Source organism: Corvus moneduloides, chromosome 6, assembly GCF_009650955.1.
Source record: "Corvus moneduloides isolate bCorMon1 chromosome 6, bCorMon1.pri, whole genome shotgun sequence".
NCBI lineage: Eukaryota > Metazoa > Chordata > Aves > Passeriformes > Corvidae > Corvus > Corvus moneduloides.
The window spans coordinates 37039878-37064664 of record NC_045481.1 but is presented as its reverse complement, the minus strand read 5'-3'; the positions used below and the strand labels follow the sequence as shown (position 1 = coordinate 37064664).

At 41.2% G+C, this 24787-nt stretch overlaps 1 protein-coding gene across 1 annotated transcript in view; it reads right to left on the bottom strand.

Annotated features, from left to right (window-relative positions):
- LOC116445975 overlaps positions 1 to 24787 on the bottom strand; it is a 60370-nt gene that overhangs the window by 27111 nt on the left and 8472 nt on the right. The window contains exons 4-17 of the mRNA XM_032113170.1: positions 16512 to 16584; positions 13186 to 13322; positions 12577 to 12708; positions 11473 to 11513; positions 10056 to 10098; positions 9202 to 9259; positions 8626 to 8792; positions 8423 to 8509; positions 7424 to 7461; positions 5438 to 5585; positions 4436 to 4572; positions 3290 to 3512; positions 1732 to 1846; positions 802 to 939 (exon numbers count right to left, since the gene is read on the bottom strand). Coding sequence (XP_031969061.1) covers positions 802 to 939; positions 1732 to 1846; positions 3290 to 3512; positions 4436 to 4572; positions 5438 to 5585; positions 7424 to 7461; positions 8423 to 8509; positions 8626 to 8792; positions 9202 to 9259; positions 10056 to 10098; positions 11473 to 11513; positions 12577 to 12708; positions 13186 to 13322; positions 16512 to 16584 — 1537 coding nt within the window. The remainder of the gene's footprint in view (positions 1 to 801; positions 940 to 1731; positions 1847 to 3289; positions 3513 to 4435; positions 4573 to 5437; positions 5586 to 7423; positions 7462 to 8422; positions 8510 to 8625; positions 8793 to 9201; positions 9260 to 10055; positions 10099 to 11472; positions 11514 to 12576; positions 12709 to 13185; positions 13323 to 16511; positions 16585 to 24787) is intronic.

Sequence of the window (24787 nt, the reverse complement as noted above, 5' to 3'; positions counted from 1 at the left end):
TTAAATTCCTCTTAACTTTCTGTGTCATTATTTCAGTTCATGCTACCATCAACTTTGTGCCTAACCTACTACATGGCTCTGTCACATGGTAAAGAAAGAAAAGAATGTGAGACAAGAATAAAAAAGACCCACTCACTCAACAGGCAAAATAAAGAATTCAGATAAAACATACATAGCAAACACTTCCTTTCCATCCCCACCTTCCGTTCTCCACTTTATCTTTTTCTGCACATACTCTGATCAGTAACTCGTTCAAACACCCTGAATTGTTTCAAAAGGGGATGAACTGGCTTTTCAGAGGTTTGGTTTGTAAGACAAGATCTCACACCACAACTTGTAAAGGCTTATACATGCAGTGGGCTCCAGCTCCACTGTGCACTCTTTTCTCCATCCAGGATTGCCCCTCTCTGCCTCCCCACAGGGGCACTGGTGGCTTTGTTGACAAAACAGAGTGCCACCATTTCACCAGTCATTGTAAATTTAAATATGACTATCAGAATTGTACTTAAGTTGGAGTTCAGAGAAGAATCAGAAGAATAACCAAAGAAGTGGGAGCTATTACTTACAATGAAAGAATTAAGGAGCCTCATCTATTCCATGTCTAAGACACAGACAACTCATCTACCAAGAAAGTGACAAGAAATTGAAAAAATATGCAGGTTTTTTTACTGTGTTCTTTTGGATAAACTACCACTCCCATTTCCCAGCAGACAGTACGTTAGGACAGAACTATCTACCCACTGGTTAACAGCATTACACCCCTCCAAAGTGTCTCTGTGCCAGGACAATGCTATATCTCACCTTGAAGGTAGCAGATGCGGGATTCGGGGAGCTTTTTCAACAAGCGGCCCATGAAGAACTCGCTTCCGAAGTGCTCCGTGCGAATGAACGCGCCGTACTTCAGAAGTCCCACCTCGTAGGGAGTGAACTCCACCCACTCTGCAATACAGCCACAACGAGACACTTTGAGGGTTCCCAGGCAGGTGCGGGGAGAGGGGAAGCTCAGGTACACATTGGTCTGAGTTATGTTTAATATGTTGCCTTTGCAAAGCCTCACTTATAACTTAAGACCAATTATGCTATGTGTGGTACTAATGGAGACAAAATTAGTTCTTGGCTTTCCTGGATATCCTCTCCAAGTGAAGTGCAGTTGTCTGATGTAACTGCAGTGTGAGTGAAGACTGGGACAGAAATGTCATGGGCCATAATTTTGTTTTCATTCAGAAATGATTCATTTTCTTGCCTCAACAACAAAAAAATTGATCTGAATTCTCCTCTTCCCCTTCTCCTCCATCTGATTCTCCACAGAAAAAAAACCCAAACAAAGAGGACAATGAGAAAAACAACAGATTCAGTTGGGAGACTGGAAAGTTGGAAGCCTTCCCAAACTGTACGATAACTATGTGGTCATTCTTCATATAGAAACAATACCTGGCCATTGAGAAAAAGCAATTCTTGGATAATTCCAATACTTCTCATTCTAGGTGGATGTGATGATACTTCAAAAATGGCCTTTCTGGCAGAATTTCTAGTGCGTATGTCTAGACAGTGAAATGCTGCTCCCCAAAACCCTTGTAGTAACATTGTAAGGCATGGAGGTGATGGTTATTTCTCAAAAAAGCAGATAACACATCAGGATTCTTTTCTCAAAGTGCTACCAAGAAGAAAAGAGTGATGACAGGAATTCAGCTGCCAATTTCAGCCTCAAAGGATCCAAAACAACATCCTTACCTTTGAAATCATTGGTGCTGTAACTGTCCCTGACGCAGACTGACACATAGATGGGCAGTGGGTTCTGGCCATCACACAGTGCTTCTTGCTGCTCTGAAAGCTTGTGGGGGTCTTTCTGGTATGAAGAAAAAGTGGTATGTGAGAGGAGATGGAAACAACACATGGTGAATTCACTGGCCCTGGTGCTGGAGGAGCCGGGCAGCTCCACCCCCAGCATGCAGGACATACCCCGGCAGCTCCATCACACAGAGCACTGCAGGTAGCCCCACTAACCAGCACTGAACTGCTCAGTGCATGGCTCCAGCCTGGCTCTGTGCATGGATTCACAAAAAGATGAGGAGGGAGGCAACTATTTCTTTACACATCTGTATTTCCTAGGAAGTACTGCCCTGACATGTAGGAGGAGGGGTGGTCTGCTCCTTGTGCTGAAGAGTGTAGTGAGCTATCCTTGCCTCTCCTGAATCTGAAGGAAGCCCTTGAGCATGTGAGCCCTACCACACAACAGCTATCACAGTCCAGCCTTGCAAGGGGACTGAAATTTGGCAGCAAATTATTTGCACCCCACCCACTTTTTCTTTTCTGAAAAAGCATATTGTCATTGAAGAGGTTTATAAAAAAACATGCAATCTCATGAACTACTGGAAAATTTAACAGCAGCTAGTTCTGGAAAATTAGGGAGAGTTAATGGTTACATAGCAATAGTCAGCACTGCTCAAAGGGGAAAATGTTTGGTTAAATTCTGAGGGGGACCTCATCTATCCGAGATTAAAAGAGAGGCATCTATTTAGCTCACACCTTTATTTAACACCTGGTATTCCTCTCTGTATGCATTTATGTTCTGTTTACATATACATAATGCTATACATGTACTTATAGAAAAATAATCCCTAATGAATGGTAGAACAACTGCAGCACTTCTGCCCCTGCTGGAGGACACTTCTGCTCAATCCTCAACCACTCACCCTTTCCCACTTTCCAAGTGCCAAAGCACACATCCTGGAACTGTGATCCACATGGGGAGACAAGGAAGCAGGCTATTTTACCGTAGGGGTAGAAAGCCCTTCAGGTAACAGAGAAGCAAATCTGTAATTACTTACAAAAATTAGCATCACTTAAACCATATGAGTAGTGCTTTTGAGCAAAAGTAAAATATGCACTTGCCTCCAGTGTACTTGCAGATCAAGTTACCTGCCAGTGGATGCAATTCACTGAACATTCTAGCTGTTTCAGGGTTGCTTGAGATAGTTTTCACTCTGCTTTGCATTTTGAACTCGTTTTGCATGAGTAATTTTCATCTTAGATGCACTTCCCAAGATTGCCTTCACTTCCATTTAAATAGCAGCCAGAGTTCAAATGGCTGCATCCACAATCTAATTTATTAGCATACAGGATGCATTTCTCTCTAGGAAAACTATTAAAGGAGTGTTAAAAATCTGGTATTTTGTTAACACACAGAATTCCGCTCTGCTTGGAGGTACATTCTCTGAAATGATGGACTTGTTTCCATCCACTAAGGGAAAAACACATGGTTCTTTAAGAAATGGAATATACATCGTACCCCATCATTCAGTAAGTACTCAATCATGAGACCCCAAAGGTCTATAAATGATGTCCTGTATCCCTCTTCTTTCCTCTGGCAAAGCTGCTTGTTGTAGTACTTCATGCGATCCATTGAGAAACAGCCCATCTTGCACTTCGTTGCTTGTTTCTGGGCTTCACCAATATGTGAGTCCAGGTCCTTCTGTGACCAGTAGGCATCTCTGTATAAGTTGGCCATGGTCCTGGAGAAAGACAATACAGAGCAAAAGTCAAAAGGAGCAAAAAAAGGCTGGAAATTTTGTGCTTTCAGAACAGAAGTTTACCTTTAGGCATTTCCTTCTGCTCACACATACTCTGGTTTAGCTACTCCATTCAGCAGAATGAACACTCCAGAGTTTCTACGACTTCAGATTGCCCTGAAGAATGAAGTGCAGTTTTTGTTCTTGACCTTTGCTTAAGGGATAAAACTGCCAGGTGTGAACATAGGTACATTTGTGAAGCACAAATTAGGCAGAAAATGATAATAAAATTTCTTTGCTTATTTTTCGGAACCTTAAATTCATTCATATCAGCTGCTGTCTTTTGGCTTTGATTAACTTAGTGTTAATCTTATGATATCACTATGCTTTGTTTTAACATCATCCTCTATTTTACCAACCTCCTCTACATGGGACAATCAGACATTAGGCAACTGTAGGTCCTCTGAGCAGGGAATAACTCTGGCCAGGGGAACATAAAACTGGCAGGTTGCAGGGGTAAGTGTGCACTATCCAGCAGTTTTTTCCAGTTAGAAATCACAGCCAGTCTCAGAAGTTAATGGGAACCACAACAGCTGGGACATCAGTGGAGAAAGGAAGAGGCATGATGCTATGAGCATCCACAGTTACATCCACACTAACTACTTACCTAGAAAGCATCTTGATGAGTGTGCTTGTCATATGCACATTTAACTGCTGCACACATGGAGTTGATAGGCACAGTAAAGAATTGCTTATAGAAAAAGTGTGCACCAAGTCAAGCTAATCTTTAATGGCCTATTACTGAGAAACTTGTTTATATGATGGTTGAAGAGAATCTCCCAATCCTGTTTGCTCTTAGAAGCTACTCTCAGCAGAAGTGTGATCCTCAAAAGGCCTGGTCAGGCCTCCTGCTTGAGCTGGCTTACCATGTGGTGCCGGACAGCCCGCTGATGTATGTTACACAGTCCAGGAGATTTAACTTCTTGAGTCCCATGAGGCTGCCATACAATCCTGTCATTGACTTCAGTCCTCCACCTGTCGTGATGATAGCCACAACAGGGACCTGTTGGGCAGAGGGAGGATGGGACGTTCACACTGACAGCATTCAACATTGCATCCCAAACTGCAGTGCGGTCTGGTCACCCCAGCCAGCCCAGGTCTTGAGCTCTGAGCCCAGGTCCCTTTTCAGAAGGAAAGACTCCAAAACCAAGCAACAACTGCTACTGCCACTTATTTCCCTTTGGATAAACGTGGGTTCAGAGATTAGGCCAAACCTGGGTTCTTACCCATCTCTAGGGCAAATACGGGCACAGATGAATAAGAATAAACCTTCTGTGGAAACAACGATGTATTTTCTCTACATCTCTCACTCCACCACTCTTCTTATTTCACACACTGGCTACTAATGTATGAAAACCTGCATGATAATCTCATGAAGAAATACACTCCGTTCACAGCCAATGTTGTTAAGCTACCCTCAGTTATTCTTCTGTATCTTGAAGTTATTTTAAAATAAATTATATTTATTTTAAGGAATTTCAAAACTGCAAGGAACAGAAGATATAAGAAGCACTCAGAGATGTTTGTCCTAAACTCTCACAAAGCGGTGAAATTGGAGCAAGGGGAAAAAAATCTTTGCTGTGTAATGTATTCAGTATTTCTGAACCAAGCCAGTTATAGCTCAGCATGGCAGGAATGAACACACCTCAACCATGACAAATTCCAAATTGATAGTAATGAAGCATGATGACTGCAACCAGTGTTCTCGGTAAAACAAACCTTGCCAGCAGAAGGAAATGTACTTAAGACACACAGACAAGCTTGTACCTGCACAGCAGGTATGTGTGGCCTGTTTTGCTGACCACTCATTTACAGGAGTACACGAAAGCACTAGAGATTCCAGCTCTATCCCCTCAGCACACACGTACTTCTTGATCCTGCAGATCGCATGGTAGGTGAAAAACATTTTTGAGAGCACTGGCTACATATCTCTTTCTTTTCCCCAGGAAAGCCATCTCTTCAGAACATAAGTTAAACCCAAAGCGCATGTCCAGGTCTTGGTGGCATGAACAATTGCTAAGATAAAAACAGACACATATATTAAATATTAACACACCCATATCAATCTTAGGACTTTGATCAAAGATAATCTACAGCACCCTTCCCTTCAAACAAGACGATGCAATATGACAGGAGCAAGAAAGAATAATTTTACTATTTAAGAAAATTATGTTAATTAGTAAGACTAACTAGTGGCATTATGCCCAATTATTGCTAATTGGAAGAAACAATGTACAGTATTTACAAATAAAACAAAATATTTAAATATTCTACAACTAAAAGACTGCCAAGTTTAGAAAATCCGTGCAAATGGTCAAAAGTGAAAGTATAGATTCCTATTTCACAGGTTATTTTCTCATTCGAAATCTAAAATAACACCCGATTTTCAAAGGTTGGCATTTTCAACGTGGAGGAAAAATTCTCCTTTTGAGGAACTGGAGTGGGAACGCATCTCCCTCTAGCGGTGAGTGCCGCTGGGGAGGGTGGCCACGGAGCCCATCTTGCTGGGGAGACCTCAGTGACATCCAGTTCCTGGATGGTCAGAGATGGGTCACTGGACAGGATTCCACCCCTGCTGCTCTGTTGTGTCTACACTTGCACAGGCTATTTCAGGGGTCAATGCTGGAAGTTCTATTCCACATCAACCTTGACTCAAAAATTGTAAGGCACAACTTCTCCCAGAGAACGGTTTCATTAGCATCTATTTTGAAATTGAATTAAGTCATTCCTTAAGACCTCATGGTTGTAGTTTATTTCCCTGGGCATTTGTGCTCTTCTGCTCACTAATCTCCCTCCTGGCTCTTCCTGCCCTGCTCCTACAAAACACCAATAGGCAAGAGATGGGCATGGTCTGGTCAGAGCTACCTGGCCAGGCATTGTCAAATGGCAGGGGTTTGCTTTTTCTTCCAGTGACAGAACCTCTCTCTTCTACTGGGTCCATAATTTCAATGAAACTAGTAAAGAAATGTAATTATGAGTTTCTCCACCACCACATTTGGATAAAATCAGCCAAATTATTATGATCTTATTTGTAAATGAAGATGCACAATGGTAATTGGAACTGCAAAAGCCAGTTTCCATTGTAAATCAAGACACAAACAGTTTCAAAAGTGCTCTGAAAGTGAAATAAATAAGCAGGTGGTGTTTTTCCTGTTGTGGAATAACACTGATTTTCCTGTTATTACCGACCACTTGCCATTTTGAAATGAATAACAGAAAAGTCTGTTTGAATTCAAAAAAATTTTTTTCCTTTTTTTCTTAATCAGGCACACACACAAAAATACCAGTTTGCCCAGTTCCGTGTGTTCCATACAACTACAGATAACCTGAAGTATCTCCATGTTTACTGATGAGTATTAATGAGCCTGTCTATAGATGTCAGACCACAAGCCAATTTATTTACCTTAGTTTCTACTCAATATATAGTACAACTGGACTAACAGAATACAAGTTTTATTGCCACTGAATACTGACAGTAAAGAAAAAAAAATCTTAATTTCTGATTAAATTTAATGTTTACTTCTGACTATTCTTTTTTTTGTTGTTGTTGGCTAGCTTTGTTCTTTTTGTGAATTTCAGAGACTGACATTAACCAAAAAAAATTATGTAGTCAGAAGGAAAGGGATAATGCTGAAATAAACGCGTTTATTTTAATGTTTTATCAATATTTACTGATTAAAGCCAAATCTTCCTAAGGGTAATTATGTAGTATACCTTGTGCATGTATTTTATGTTTTATTATAAGCACACTCTAGTTTTCAGACTGAGAATGCTTGCTTGTGTCATTTCCATGTGGCTGAAACAACAGCAAAATCAATGAACCAAGTCTTAAGGAATAGAAGAAAATCTCTTACCAAGTTTTTGCTGTCACATTCAAATCAAATCTTTTCTCCTGGAAAACAAGAATGTGTAATTTTTTTATTTTAAATTTTATATTTTCCCTTTCTGTCTTGGGGTCAGAGCTTGATTTATACCCCAGCAAGGTCTGCCAATCACAAACTTAAATGTCTGAGATCTCGGCACATAATTCCAAAAGCATTCACTTATCATTAATGGAACATCCCTATCTACAGATCCTAAATCCTTCCAGGCTGCAGAAACCATAAGCATCCTGGTGTAGGAGGTTCCTGAGACTCATGCAGTAGGTCCCATTTCCTGTGCTACTCATAAGCTTTCTGCGGCATCCTGAATTACCATTTTTTGTGTGTTTTCCATTCTTTATGCTCTAGTACACAGCACATCTTTGACATCCTGGCCATAGTCTCACAGTGAAGAGACTGCAAAGTCTGCATTTGCTTCTGCCAATACTTTATCCTCTCTTAAAAATCATTATTTCAATCTTCATATTAAGTGACAAAATGTGTTTTGTTCTGAGATGTTTTAATGGTCTTTTTAAAGTAATATTTTCATTATATTATTTAAAATACATACTTTGTGACTAATATTTTCAGCATATTTCAATATATTGGCCTCTTAATCATATGGTTGACTAAGGGCAGGTTTATTGGCGTTTTCCTCTTTTGTGCCCAAAGAGCAACTTTCAGTTTGGATCCTAAGCAAAGGAAGAGTCAGTGAGTCTTTGGGTAAACAGGGAGAGATGTACTGAAGGAAGTATGATGTTTTCTTACATCCTTGTAGGTCTCTGTCTCCACTACTGGCATGTAATGGAGAGTAATACAGGGACAATCTGCCTCTGTGGAGAAAACATCTGGAGAAACAAAGCTCCTGTTTTCTCTAAGTCTAATAAAAAATCAACATTTCTGACACTCTTAGCAGCCATCTGGGACAACATTACGAGGAATGGTTTCTATTAGAGTGACCTTTTATTCCCAACAGCTGGAAGTGATGCTTACCTCTGCAATGGTCGTTTTCCTTCCCATGGGCAGCGAGTTCAGCATCACGACTGGGGAGCCTGTCTCTGTACTGTACCTACAGGACCACTGGGAAAACAACATGCTTTAGGACAAAACCAGTAACGGGTTTACCCTCTCTCCTTCCTCCCACTTTCTTGAGAGACACTCAAAATCCCTCCATCACTGAGGCCACTCCAACATACAGGGTGGTAGTGCCTCTTCTTTGGCAGCATGACATCCAGCGTTGGCTCCGCATACTTGATGTAGTGGAACTCGGTGGGACATGACGGGCTGACGACTCCATTGGGGCCCAGCACAATATCCTGTGTCCCCTCAAAGGAGCCCTTCACAGTGAGGGAAAGCTCTTTCTCTAAAGTAGCAAAACATAGATCATGAGAAATGTTAATATGATTAACCAGAAAAATGTGCTGGCTTGATTAAAAATGAGGTGCAGGTAGCACAGCTTTGCCCAGTGGGAAGTGCTGGCACTGAAGGAAAAGGAGCAAAGTGGACGTTCTTTTGATAGAAGGGGGACTCTGAATATTCCTGCTGTGATATAGAACTGGGATTTCAACTTTATTGTGCATTTAATAGGCCTTATTAACATATATCTAGATGAGGTCATTGGAGTCTATAATAACCTAATGTATTTACCTGACATTAACTTCACTGAATACTGTAAGCACTATTTATTACACTAACACATTATATGAAAGGGGCATCTTCTCATTAGTAAGCATGCAACTACTGGTAAATAGATAATAAAGTGGCAATCTTACTTGATTTTTGCATCGTCTTCTCTGCCACTTCAACTTCCAAGCAGCAAAGTTCACGACACTGTGAAAGACAGATTGCAGGAATTTGTGAGAAAGATCATCACATCCCATCCTCATTACAGGGAGCTGTGGACCCTCAGCTTGGAGCCACTTGGAGTTCTGGATTCCCTGGCATCTCTGGGCTTTTTCCCATTAGCCACTGACTAAAGAAAAGGAAAAGCTTTGGAGGGACTTGTAGGCATCCCATGTGTGACAATGACGTAAGATTTGGCACAGTGAGGGGAATATACAAAGGAAAAAAATCAATCCTGTCGTTTTCAGGATAATAGCATAAATACAAAGGGTTAAACTAGGAAATAAATAAATAAAGATATGTTACTGAGAGATAAAGAGTCAGCAGTAGGCAGGGCTTTCTGAAGAAGCATTGCTATTTGCATTTTGGGGGTGGATTTTATTTTATGGCAGTCACTCTTCTTCCACATAATGTATTTTTGATAAGTCAGTATTTCACACAGAACTTACCCACAGAGCATGGCTCATCTCCAAGGGGAGGAAAGGGCTAGGTATATTATCAATAAGTGGCTTCACAGCCTTTTTATCATTGTGTTCTTATAACGTTTTTTGAAGTACTGGTACCAGAAGAAAATTGTGCATGTGTGTGGTGTGTGGTGTGGTGAAGTATAGGACAAATGGGATATCACCAATGAACAGGTAAATAAAATATCCCATTCTGAAAGTATCTAAATAGGAAAGAGGAAAGAAAGATAAAGAACTTGCCTACTGGCTTTCCTAACCCCCAGCCTCCCTTTCCCTTTACATTAAGCAATCTCTTAAAATATCTTGGGAAAGACACATACCACCAGCACTCCATTGGTAGCAATTGTTTCATGAGGACCAGATCTGGGAAACAAAATGAAAAACACTGTTTTTTTAAAGTTAAACAAATCCCACTCATCTTTACCCAGGATGTTGCCCTTTCTTCCTGCTTAAAAAAAGCAACAGTCTGAGGGACTCCAGCAGGTACGTAACAAGCTCCTTTCCTTGCTTGCTTGGACTGAGCACTGCTCTGAGGGGACTCATCTCTGTACCAAAGCTGAGCAATGTGTATCATGGCTATTTTTTTACAGTGCAATCTCACGATCATCTGAAATGGAATCTACTGTTAGGCAGTCAAATTCTTCTCACTGTAACACATAAAATAAATGTATTGCAGCAGTAACATGCTGATAAACCAGCATATCCTTGTTGGGAAGCCAGTTATATGTATTTGCTGGCATGCAGATATCCTGAGTTGGGAGGAACCCATGGGGATCACCAAGTCCAACTCCTGGCCCTGCACAGGACAACCCCAAGAGTCACACCATGTGCTTGAGAGCACTGTCCAAAGGCTTCTTGAACTCTGGCAGGGCTGTGACCACTTTCCCCGGAAGCCTGTTTCAAAGTGGCACAGGGCAACGGGTACCAATTACATGGGGAAAAAAAAACTTTCCAGACCATTCAGGTGAAGTCAGGAGATGGTGTGGAGTGACCTGACTTCTGGCCTTGCCTCCCCAGTAGTCTGAGAGCTGATCTTAGGCTGGTCACTTTATTTCTGCCATGCCTTAGCTACCTTTTGGCAACACAGAGATAAAAATAGTGATTCATGGATGGCAGGATGGCTGTGCTGGAGAAAGAGCCTTACATCCTTACAAGAGTTTCCATCACATTGTGATTGTGCCAGGCAGAAGGAAAACACAATTACTAGGATTCAAACAGTACTGCAAGGGAAAACTGAAGGAATTGGAGATACACTGGAAACCTAACCAGTATGTTTCAACACTAGAAGTGTGTCCAATACACAACCTGAAATAGACAAGGAAAAATTGATAGGCAGGGATGCTTGCACACTCAGAAAGCCTTCTGAAATGTCCCCAGGTAGACAAGTCATAGAATCATAGAATATTTTGGGTTGGGAGGGACCTTAAAGATCATCTAGTTCCAATCCCCTGCCATGGGCAGGGACACCTTCCACTAGACCAGGCTCTAAGCCCCATCCAGCATGACCTTGAACACTTCTGGGGATGGGGCATCCACAGGTCTCTGGGTAACTGGTATGTGTGTCTTTGAGAGCAGCTAAGCTACAGAACAAGCTAATCAGTCTGGTGTTGGAGACTGCAGCAATGATTTAGGAGAAGGCTGGCAATTTTTAACAGAAAAATCATGACTTCTAGTACTGTTTCTTTGTTTTATCATTAATGATTTTTGCATTTTTAAAATAGTCTCTGTATCACTTACGCGACCTCCAATTTGAATTCAACCTCTAGCTCCTCCTTGGCCTGAAAGCAAGAACAAGATATCAAATGAAGTAGCTACATAATACTTTGTCCCTTGTCTAAACACGAGTCCCTGATAGGCAATATTGAAGTTATTGGTTGCAATGAGTAGCCTGTGATAAATATTTCAGGTGGGTGGTCTGAATCAACATTTCAGCCAGATGATTAAATGATTCCTGCCTCATCTCCTGTCTTCAAGATATCATCAAAACAACCTATACTTCTATTTCTTAGTGTGAAGCTGCTGCACAAAGACAACTTGCAACTTCCTTTGTTTTCTGAATTCCATCCTTTTCTCCCAGCTATTCCTGGCACTGTCCTGCCATGACTTACTGTACTGGCTATTATCTTGGAAATTAAACAAACTTTACACCCATTATTTTTCTGTAATAAACAGAGGACAGTATAAGTGAGTGATTCAGAATTGCTGTTATGCAACCCCAGGCAGTGTTGATCTGTACGAGCTGGTTGTGAATGACCTAGTTTGGGTACCAGAATCTGTCCCTGGTAGCAAGAAGTTGCATATGAGATACTTTGCTGATCTCATCCTTAGATCTCAAAGGGAATCAAGATTATTTTTCCCATTTTATAGATGGGAAACTGGTAAACTGAGTGAATCATCTTCCATTCATAGTGGGATACACATAGGGACAACTTCATCTTTGCCTTTCGGGGCGAAAGTAGACACAAGCAAAGGGGTAGGGGGTTATGAACTATGGGAATTATTCAAGTTATGAAATTCATGGGGGAAAAATGTACAGATTATTCACCCTACAACAGCTGTATGGCCTTGGTATTGCTCGGAGGTAGCTCGCAATTAGAGCCCTCCCCTCCCTACTGCACTGTTTCAGTACCATGGTCTTTAATAATTTATAAAATATTGGAAAGAGGGGTTCAGACTCTCAAATTCAGATTTTTTACCACATTTTTGTGCTTGTAATTTGAATGGCAATTCATGTACTCATTATTAGGATACGTAATCCATGGCAGGTTCAGAAAGATTTTGAAAGTGTTCTGTAACTCTCCACTGGTTTCTTAGTTGCTTTAGTTGCTTAGCTGCTCTCACATTTGGGCTGGGCTTGAAGTACAGGATCACTGTCCTTTCAAGTGGAAGTTTAGCAGTATCAAAGAGTGCACAGAGGAGATGGTCATCTGGAGTAGCAAAATCCTCATCATACACTGTGAGCTCCAGCACATTCTGTAAAAAGAGGGAGAAGAGTTTTTTATAGTTTCTCAGGCTGGACATCATTAGCTCCAGGCAAAAAGTATTGCTGAGGATGTGCTTGAGAAGAAAAGCTGAGAAATTAAATATCACCCCCCTTTAGAAAAATATACTTGAACTGCATATTCATTCTTGCCGAGTTCATTTTAATTGCTGTAACAAAATGCATTGGCTATACCTATACAACAGCTTAGGTAACTCCCAGATTCTGTATCCATCTTGCACTGACTCATAAGAGTCTCTTGTTTCCCTAAAACTTCAGAACTGAGCTCACTTTCTGGCCATCCTATGCAGCACCATTGAACAGACATAGGAACTCTGTCACCTCTGCTATTAAATGCTTTGAGCAGTCCTTTATCATGTGCTGTCTCTTCAACAATTCCTGGGCACAGTTCAGGAGATACATATACAAAATCTTCAGGCTGCTTCAAGCAGACAACTTTGGCTCCTTACCTTGACCTGGCTCTGGATTCTGAAGTAGAAGGTTTCGTTCCACACTGGATTGTCGGAGTTTCTCACAGTTTTAGTGCGTGACCTTTCACACGTCGCAGTTGGCAGCCACAAGGACACGTAGCAATCAGCCTGGCTTACTGGGGAGGGGGAGAGGCAAAACTATTGCTAATGTGGCAAAGGCAGCAGTGCTGCAGGACACTGGAAAGGTTACTGCAGCAACTGGTACCAACAATAAGCATAAGTTATTCAAAAATAGAAATGTCTGATGCAATGTAACTCTTCTCAAGATTCCCTTCTGAGAGAGGAAAAGCACAGATCACAAGATGGCCTAGAAGAGAAGGTCGTTTCTGTTCCTCCTTGCATGAGTTACAGACAACAGTGATATTGTGTATTAAAATAAAAGGGTGAGCATTTTTTCTTCTAGTCAGGCACTTCAGTTTCTCAGCCAACAAGCTTTCCTGTACTCATGTGTGCATGCACACACACACGCACACACACACTAACCCTGAGCTGCTGTCTGATTAGAGGGGCTGGGATCCTCCTCCACTTTTTGAGAACAACTGCAAAAGGTCTTCATCTCTGCCTTGCCCTCAGTGATTTTCTTTGTGAGGGTTTGTGAAAGGAGCTGCAGAACTACTCCTGCTGTATGAGATGGCAGAGGCTTCCTGCAGAAGGAGCTCATTGAGTTAGACATTGGAATTTAACCAGTTGCCACCTCCAGGAAGAAAGGGACCATGTCTTTCTCCCAAAAGGCACCAGGAGAAAGTTAGTGAAGCATTTTACATCCCCTTTCTCAGAGGCACCTAAATTAGGTATGTCTCAAACAGCCACATACAAAAATGCCATTTACTGTGTTTCTTCTTGAAGATTATGCAAGGTACTTCAGCACCCTGAAAACCTTTCTTGACACAGTTCTCAGCAGTAAAAAGATCAGATACTATGTAATGCAAAAGGTAACTAGCTTTGAGAATGAATGTCCTGTGATGTGAGGCTTTTGAGAGAGACAAGTGATGGCAGCAGTGAATGAGGATGGTCCTTCAGCAGCAGATAAGGAGTCTGCAGGCAGAGAAGGGAACAAGAGCTTGTACATTGACCTATGGGGAAAAGCAAAATCTTTCCTGTCTGCAACAAGGCCTTTTTCTCTTCTTTTCTTTCCTTCTCCACCAGGTTTGGCCCAGTGTCACCCTACAGCTACTGACTGTCTCAAAGTGGTTGGACGCTGCATTTTATGCTGTTGAAAGTGTTCAATAAGCCTTGATGCTTTTCTGTCCAAGTGAGAGGGAAAAACAGAAATTCAGAACTGCTTGAAAAATGATATATGAATTATGATATAGGTCAATAGACACCTTAATTATAGGTTTTCTACTTTTTAACATTATAATGTGGAAACAACAACAAAAAAGTTTAATTCTGTCAATTTTTTTTCTAAAAAAAGTTGTGGAGAAATCATCATATTCCTACTGATTTAAAAAATAATTCCTGTGATGGAAAAGTTTTTGTGGAAAATATTCAGTAGGCCCTAGCCTTCTTCATTTCCTACTCTATTTCACATTTCATATCTTAGTTTGGATTTAAAAATAAGGTTCTGACAGCAGTTTCACTGTTCTTCTGTAGAATATCATCGGCTTTAATTCTACCTTCCCACCACTCTTGTCTCTTAGCCTCCTTCTGAAAAATAGTGAAAAATGATTCCTTATTCACCTTCTTCGCCTCTTCCTTTTTATAGTGAGAGCTTCCATGTCCTCCTAAATAATTTCACTTCCACTCTTAAGGACTGTAGCCTATTCAGTCCCTCTGGATGTAAAAGTTGTTTCAGTCATTATTCTGTTTCCTCAAATGTTTTTATTTATTTTTTCCAATCTGGGAAATTCCAGGCAGACAAGAATGCTTTGAAGAATTTTGAAACTGTAAAAATACGTATTTGAATATATTTGGAGAACCTAGAAGTAATGCTACTGATTTTAAAATGCATTAAAACTGATTTTGTTTAACTACTATATGACTTTGGATTTATCATTGGAGATCAGTGACTGATGGCTGTTTGGCTGGCAAGTACTTTATTCTACTGATGTGATTCATCGTTCTTGTATCTTTAAGATACAAAGCATATCAAGCAATCCTTAATTATATGAATAGATGCAGCCAAACTAGTCAGCTGTGTATTTAATGCAAAATATTACCTCAGTTCTGCTTGCACAATCTCTTTCTACAGCCTCGTTATTTGCCTTGTTGCCTGACACACAGAAGATCTGAGTCCCTGATGAGACCTTTCTGTGTTCTTGCATCATCACACATGTGCCACAGCCATGGACCAGAAGGGAGGTGCAGAGCATGCAGCCCAGTGATATGACCTCACTGAGAGCTGTGACACGGGGAAGTCCTCTGATACACCTTCCAGAAAAACATGTGACAACCACGGGGTAAGACGGGAATGGTACTGCGTGGTAAATCCAGATCTTTGTCTCTCAGAAAATCTTTCCTGACTCTTCCTGTGCAAGACATTATAGAGCCAATCACTGCTGCTTACAGAGAAATAGGAGAATCACGAGAATCATGAGAGTTACATAATTTCCCTTCCATGCTCACTCTCGAACTAGTTTCAGCATCCTTTCACAGGTAGTCACGTAGCTCTAGTTACTCAAACAAAACAAACTGTTAACTTGCCTATTTTGTGTGAAACACCTCTCCTCAGTGCACATGTGGATAGTCCATGTTCTTTTACAAAACTGTGGTGTTTTCCTTTCCCACTTACTCCCTTCCCACCACTTCCCTGCCACGTGACTCACACTCTTGCACAACTGCAAGTCTGCTGCAGGAGCCTTAGAAAGGACCAAGCATCCAGCCCTCAGTTAGCATGGCTTTTTTACTGTTGTTTCAGGGTAATTAATGATGGCATTAGCCTGGTGGTAATGACTGTAAAAAGCTTTTCCTTTTCAATTCGTCTTTGTCAGAACCAAGATTGAGGAGGTTGATAACGTTTGCTTCTCCCAGCCACATTTCCCAAGGTGCTACAGCCCACCAGCTGAATTACCCTTTGTTTTTGAAAATACAGAATGCAGTCTTTCTTAATCTACCTATGTCAGAAACTCTCCTTTCTTTGAGAGAAAGTACTTATTTTCAGAAATACATTCAAGTCTTGAAACCAGTCAGAAAGCACAGGGAGAACAATGAAACAGCAGCAAGCAGCAAGGACTGACCTGGTTTATAACAAGTAATTTACATAAACACTGGGTTATTTCAGAAACACCAAGAAAAGGTTGTTATAAAATCATAAAAGATATGATTTTTCTGTTCTCTGAGTTACCACTAAGACTGGCAATACTTACAGGCATCTACTCGCTGGAGATTTCTCATCCGGATGATCCTTACGGTCAACAGGAAGCAAGGAGAGGATTCTATCTGGAGAAGAACAGTGACAAGAGGGTCTGAATAAGCCTTTGGTGGGAAAAAAATTCAAATGTGCAAACTAACCAGGTGCCACAAAACACAAATACAGTTGGTAAAATTTGGTCAGCTATCTCACTATTCTGCAGATGAAGCTTCTGCTGTTAAAAATGTCTTAACATTTTATATATTTCACTGTCTTTTTGCTTTGTTACTCTGAGACTCCAGATTGCTCATCAGAGCAGAAAAAACAGGGATAAATCCCTGACAAGTTACACAGCCTGTGAGATGCTTGCAAAACCTCTTGCTCTGAAACTGCTGAGTCTAGTCTAAAACATAACTACAATAAGTCTCTTGAACAGAGTAAATGCACTGGTGAGCACCATGATGAAGTTGTCAAAATGCCATCAGTCTTAGTCAAAGTTACAGTCAATCTTCTTAGTAACCACCCATGAGGTCCCATAGCATTGAAAAAAGTGCTGTGGAGAGTATCAGTTGTTGTGGACCCCCATGGGATAAACCTGAAGTACCACTTTAAGAGGTGCTTTTCCCTTCTGCTTTAAAAATATAGATTTCCTTCAATTACAACTGTACGGGGAAAAGAGTAACAGTAATATGAGCTTTTGTAAATCACAACTATGAGATAAGCCAATGGCTGAAAATTGTTTCCAGAGGATTTAGGATCTAAAGAGTTAGGTATGGGTTGGAGAAAAATAAAGCATACTACCTTCCTCCAAAAAAACCCTGAGGATTGAAAGTGCGTAACTTCCTATTTGCCCTTTGAATATCTCAGCCTTAGTCTTCTATAAAACAAGTCTCTCCAGGTTTTGTGGCTGCAGGGACCTCTTCCTATTTATTATTAGAAGATAAATGTAAGTTCCTTCATCTAAGGAAGATGATTTCCTGCTGGCTCATTGCATAAACCTGTCTCTGGCTCAGAGCTATCTGCAAAAGACTATTTTGACCAAGCCAATAAATAAATCAGCATTTCCTGTGGCTGTGACACATGGTTATTTCCTCACACTCCTAGAAACATTTCCACCTGCATAAGTGGTTACTGCAGAGCCCCACAAATCATTCTTTTTGATAACTATTTTTATCAACAGGTTTCCTCTCATTTAGGAGCATCCTTCTATTTCTATAGCACTTCAGAGACTTCCTATAACAATTATAAACAAGTAGATGAAATAGATGTTAAGACAGTAGAGAAGCTGGAAGAACTTAAACCAATTTTTTTTTTTCAAGAGAACAGAGGAAAAGGGCCTTGTTTACAGATGGAATGATAATTATGCCTCTTTGATCACAACAAATTACTTTTCCAACATGTGATTAGAATACTCTATTCTCTCCTCTAACATATCATGTTAAAATCTTTTTACAGAGTTCTTAAAAACCAGTGCTGTTTCCACCACTCTTACATGTATCTCGAGAATTCTATGGCTTTTTTCTTTTTTTAGTGCTTCTTCATGAAATTCAACCTATGAAATCTATTTACCTTCTATTTCAATTGTTCTCAAAATAGAAAAAACCTTACAGAAGCCACAAAAATTGCAAACAATTGATGGAAGGTTATGTCCTCAGAGCTACCCTGTGCAAAGACAGCGGTTCAGAGTTTAGAAACAGTATAACCATGTTAATACAGTTCTACACCTTGTTAATTTACCCTTCTTCTCAGCTGGGTAATTAGCAAAGGTGGATCACCACACTCACATGTTAGGAATGAGCTTAGGCACCTCAGCATATGCCCTAGAAGGCAGAAACTCATTGCTCCTTAGGATCTGCATAAGCATGGGGGAAATTCTCGAACACATTTGTCTCCAGAGACTGCACAAGGTGCTGCCAGCTCCTGGATCATCGCCAGCAACACTTCCTCTGAAAAGTGGCATTGCTTGAGTGAGAACCAATGAATACATTATTTGCAAAGCAATTTGAGATTCTTAGATAGGAGAAAAGGTGGGTTGGGATTTTTTAAGGAGTATTAGATGGTTTCTGCCATCTGATCACGTCCTTCTTGGTTCCCATGCAATGACTTTCTAACATGTTAGCCAGATTTTCCCTGTCTGGCATGGGGAAATCAATTCTCAGAGATGCAGCATTCACAAAAGGATTTACTGAAATTTCACAAAAAAAAAAAAAAAACAACTCCCCAAAAGATAACCCCAAAAAACCCCCCAAAAATCAGTGGCTTAACAGAAGCTACAGAAATCAGGACCTGTGCTTGCACTAGGGATGCAGATGCCACCAGCCAGTTACCCGAGGAAAAGGCAGGAGCCAGGCATCAGTTGTCCTGGCAGCCCTGGTACCTGCCAGTGGCGGTAGCAAAGACAATAGGGAGAGTAGAATTCACCTGGTGATCAGGCCTTGCTAGTTCTTCTGCTCCCAGGAGGATATGCTATTTTAATTAATTCCAGCAACATCTTAAACAAAAGAAATGTATTTAAATAGCAACTGTGATAACTGTAACATGAGGTACTAGGGTCTAGTTATAGAGACAAAGAAAATAGCAGTCATGCATGTATAAAACAAAAGACAGAGGTTCTGCTATTCTGTTTACTTAACACCTGAGATCTTTAACAAAAAAAAAGGCTGCTGCTATGTATGATGTTCCATATATGCAGAGGTTTCTGCCACAGCAAATTGTCAATTTCTCAGCTTGTCCTCAGTTTGGTGCTTCCTAACTTGTGCTCCTGTGTGTGTAACACAGCTGCATGTGGTACAGCACTCTGAGATGCCAGTGCATGAGCAGGGTGTACAATGCTAGTTTCTCTGAAGTCTCAGGGAAATGAAGTTTTACTGGGATTTTCCAAACAGCAGCTCCATCTAATGTAGAACAGACCTCATAGTCTCTTCTTCTGATTTTATTGTGCTTCCCATAAAAAAGAACAACATGATATGATACTTGGCAGTAAGTTACAATGTTGGTGTAAGTAAGGGATTCCTCTGTCATCTGAATGATCCCCACTTTCTCCCAGCTGAGGAGTAAGAATTGGGAAACAGAAATTTCTCCGTCATGAATACTCTGGTGATGCAGACTGTCTGCATTCCTGGAACATTTGTGCCTTTGCAGGTCTATCCCAGCCCTCTTTAAAGTCATGCTCATATTCAGATGTAGGTATGTGTGGCATGCATCTACTTCAAGAAGCACTGCTGTAAATTACTCCACTAGTTTAGCTGTATAATACATCCTGTCACATCACAAGCGGCTCTAAAATGGCAGGACTGCTTAATGAGGCAAGAGTCCATGAAACCAGAGGGTGACTCTCGTGGAAGGTATCTTTTCAGCTTTATACCGGCTAGGCTAGTACTTTAATGCCTTAGAAAGCCTCAAGCAGCCTAGAGAGGTAGCAAGGGCGATCTAGCACTTTAGTAGCTCTAAAATCGGTACCTGTATCAGCTGCAAAGCAAATACCATCAGCAGAAGCAAAGAGGGAGAAATATAGCTCCCTGCTCGCTCAATTCCCTGCAGTTAGAAGCTTTCAAATGAGACAGACGACCACAGATGTTCCCAGAAAGACAGCTGAGCCAAGAGAGGGCGGGGTCTCCCTCCACGACCTCTTTTATTCGGAGAAGGGGAAAGGGGAGGACTGGGGGCGGGCCCGGGGTGAGCGGCCAATCAGACACTGCTAAAGAGTCTGAGTTACATTTGGTTTTGCCCGCGCTTAGAACAAAGGAGCTCGGAGCACATGGGCAGGAGCAAGTGTCTTTGGGAGGGGGAGGGGAAGCTCAGAACAGGCAGCCACAGACTCTACTTCTTTACCTTTTTTTTTTTACTTGCTTTTCTCTCACTAGCTTTCTTTCTTTCTTCAGCCTTCAGGCTTCTTCATCTAACAGACTCTTCCAGCATGGACAATTGCTAGCTACATCTTTCCAGCTTATGATATCAATAGTATGAACATTCACCCCTTCACTTACTGTAGACTACCCCAGTCACACAATTCCACAGTGGTAGTCAAATGTGTGCTGGATGAATGCTTTTCTTTTTTTTTTTTAGTGTTAGGTGCTTGGTTTAGCATAGATGCTCCATCAGATAGCAGAATATTGTAGCTGCCTTCCCAAAACAGAGACCCGTCATCCAACAACACTGATCCAGAGAGAATTTACTCTTAAACCTTCAGGAGCAGTCAACACATTCTCAGACTTGACTGTTGCTCTTTTTGGATTGGTATTTATTCCAAAGCAGTTATAAACTAACAGAAGAATAATGCAGAGATCCTGAAAATCATATTCAGTTTGTGTGTGTGAAAACTGTATCATTATCAATAAGCAGCTGTCCTCCAACCAGATACTCAGCTGCTGCTTTTCTACATGAAATGCGGAATATCTTCCACCTGGTCTCATGAGTAGATGGTCTTTGTCATGCTGGGTGCAAAACTGATGAAGAAGCAAAGAAAACTATGTGCCACAGTCGCTGGTACCATTACCTATTTCAGTGCAACTGCACTGCATACTATTCCAGACACCATCCTGCGAAGATCAGACAAATTCAAAAATACCTTTAGGACAGTCAATTTATTTTTGCAGTGGCTGAAAAAGCCATTTCTACAGACCAACCTGAAAAAATGTATGTTATCTATGTGATTAAAAAAAAAAACTTCCTCTCTATCCCCACGTTTTTCCTGCAATCACGCAGTAATTCCTCTGTGTTTCTATGTCATCTACTAGCTCAGCAGCCTTTCCTGGCAAAGATAGCTTCCTTGCCTTGTCTGAGGTACTCCTGCATTCCTGGCCTGGAGAAGCATTCTGCTGAGATGAAATCACTCCCAGGATGTTGCAGGGCACTCCTTTCTTCATCTCCAGGTGCTAATTTAACTAGATGGTGGCCAGGGACCAAATCATTCCCTGCCGATGGTGCATCTAGAGCTGGTGGTGTGTGAAAGTCTAGCTGTCTGAGAGTCAGGTCTCCTTGAAGACTGTGTGTGAGTTTTTTACAGTTGCAGTCAGGATGCTTCAGGCTGTGAACATCACTCACCAATCCCTGCCACAGCCTGCTACAGCCGTGGGATGCTGTGGGATGTTCCGGGATCCCCCATGGCAGGCTGCCCAGACCTGCTGCTCTTGGCCACCTCTCTGAAGCTTCCTCATTCTTGACAAAATCAGGCTCCACGATGGAAAAGATGCTCTAATTGCTTCCTTCCTTCACCTCCTCCAGGCATTGGGGCTGGGCACCTCAACCAAGGGCTGTGGGGCTGTGTGTGGGCTGGGGATGCTGGTGACCACTGCTGCCACAGTGGTGATTTTCACAGGCTGTGTGTTTCATGGGTTTTATTAGTAGCATATCTTCTTCTTCTAATCTGACCACCTTTTCACCAGGATTAGCAGAATTCTTGGTTGGATATCGATGAATTAAAAATGCCCATATCCAGATGGAAAAGCCCCTTTCAGGGATACAGCCACAGTAACCCTGGTTCCAGCAGGGGAAATTTGTCCGTGTCCACAGGAGCATGACAGGTATATGCAAGGTCACAAGAATTGTATCCTTCAGGTAATTGTTTCCTCATACATATATCCATCATGGGACTCATAAAACTTTTGAGAAATGAGACTATGCACATTATACTGTGCTTGATAGACATTTCCAAAAAGCAAAACTTCAAATTATGATCAACGCAACATGGATACTCTCACTGCACAGTGATCCCATAAATGCAGAGATGTATAATTATATTTAATAAATAAATACATGCATTATTTATTTATTATTTCTATTAGTTCTTATATAAATCTGCAGAGATGTTTTATTTGTTTGATAACTCAGGCTACGTGCATAGCCCTTCCAGTGCTGTTTACATTACCTTCACCTTTTAGTGTTTGCAGATGTTTGACAATCAGACTTCTCCAGATTTTGAAAAATAGGTCTATTTGAAAACTTAAACTGTTCAACTGCATGTTCAAAATTATTTCGATATGCAAAACTATATCCAGAGCAATAGGATAGTCCATCTGTAAAAAAAAACCAGTGCCCTTTTGTAGTGCTTTGCCCTCTCCAAGCAGAACAAATATGACAGAAAGAACCACCTGAGCATGAACCACCTGAGGGCTGAGACTCTTTACACCTAATTCCAGATAGCTGTAAAATTAGTGTTTACATCTGACAGCTATTGAACATTTCTGGATTCTCATCCTAAGGTAGACATTACCACAGGACATGCATCACACTCTGAAAATCTCTGTTTCTGACTACTGATTCACAAGGGCACATATCTCTATCTCAGGTACAGATGTTTTGCATTTTTGATGTCAAATATGGATTAGACAAACCATATTTCAAAGTTTTGACCTGATGGGAAGTGGCCTCATTTGATTTTATGAGGTTCATTTTTGAAGTGGGAGGTGTGCTGGAACATGTAATTCCAGCAGTCTGTACTTTAGGCATCTCCATACCACCACTCGGGGTGGCAGAGGAGGTGCCTGGGCTCAGAACAGCTTCTGCAGGTGAGCAGAGCTGCTGCTGGAGCCATGCTGCTGCAAGCACCGTGGGGCTGGGGGTGGCTCAGGAACTGTTGACTCCTGCCTTTCCAGTTGCTGCTGAGCCTGGGGCTGGAGCTGTTCCTGACAGCAGGCTCTGGCCCTTTTGGCAGTCAAGGAGCCCATGCCAAAGAGCCTGGTGCCAGCAGGGACCCAGCCCTCCTGCCTGCCTCAGCTCCTGTTCACATTACTGAGCCCGACCTGCACCAGAAGCAGATGTTACAACTTGCTCCTAATCTTGCTCTACCGTGTGGCAGCTCCCCACTCTTTCCATGATCTCAAGAGCTGCTTCCAACTTCCAAAACCCAGCAGAAGCCAGAGCTCCCGCTTTACACAAGGGTGAGAGCTTAGCCTGCACCTCTTCCGTTAAAGGTCTGCAGCTCTCCCACCTGCACAAACCCTGAAAGAACAAGCCCATGTCTGGCAGGGAAATGAGGTATGACTTGACCTGATATGTGATGCATCTCAGCCTTATTAAAACATGGGTCATGATGAATTTAGAACTATGCATCCAATTGTTCCCCTCCCCTTCCCTCACATGCATTATTATACAAGACCTGCTGCAATCCTCAAATATTTTGGTATAAACACTGATGTTTGAAACACCAGAGCTGGCTCTGCCTGTTGCTTTAGCATGGGGCTAAGCACCAGCCAAGGCCCAAATAACACAGATTTCTTAATGCAGATAAAAATCAGCATGTTGGTGTAAAGACATATGCAGTTGCTGGCAAATGCTGTCATAGTTTTCTCACAGACAATCCCTCTGAGCAGGCAGAGACCCCCATATTTAAGCCTTCTGGTAGTTTTGGTGATGAAGAATTAATATTTGAGAAACATTTAGGAGGAGAGAAAAATGTATCTGCATCCTTCACATGAACATATGATTGTTGATGTAGTCAAGTAATGATCATGCAAGTGCCTAGGACAGTGTGTGGTATTCTGAACACAGACAAAAACAGTGCCTCTGTAACCACACGCAAGAACAACTCAGTCCATCAACAAGGCATTGTCATGAATTTTGGAATTTTAAAATGTAAAAAATAATCCTTCAGTGTGAGACAGGGGCAATACAGTGGTCTAGAAGAAGGTTGTGAATATATCAGATGATTCTTTTGGTCCACTACTGTCATGCCTGTCCCCTTGAAACTTCATGACCCTTACATGTCTTTCATCTAAGTCTATATCCTGAGCACACAAAGGAAAAACAAACACATCACTGTGTGTGATTAAGAAATGGAGACAAGAAATTACTTCTCATATGTATAATTATCATAAGTAATTATAACCCAGGAGCTTAAATCTTTTTTCTTTCTCTCATCATGCTTTTAAGTTCCTGACTCCTTGTAAGGAACAGATATTATACCAAAAAATGGATCAATAATTTTTTTCAGCCTGCTTTTACTACCTACAGAATTCTTCATCCTACCTACAGAATTCTTCATCCTAGACATGGTCCAGAATTTTAGTATCTCCCCAGGCTGTAGATACTAGACATTGTAACCTAAATATTTGCAAGATGAAATGCCACAAAGACCCTAGACTTATTATAGGATATATTCTGTGAAAATACAGTATAATCTTTTAAAACCACTAATTTTTTTAAAAATAATAATTATCCTAATGCTGGGAAAGGAAAACACAATAGCTAAACTTCGAAGAGTGCATGTGAAAAAACAAAAAGTATTGTGACTATGAATAAAAATTTGTTTAAATTTGTGAGCACCCAAATTGCAGCAGAACTACCTGGTAAGCA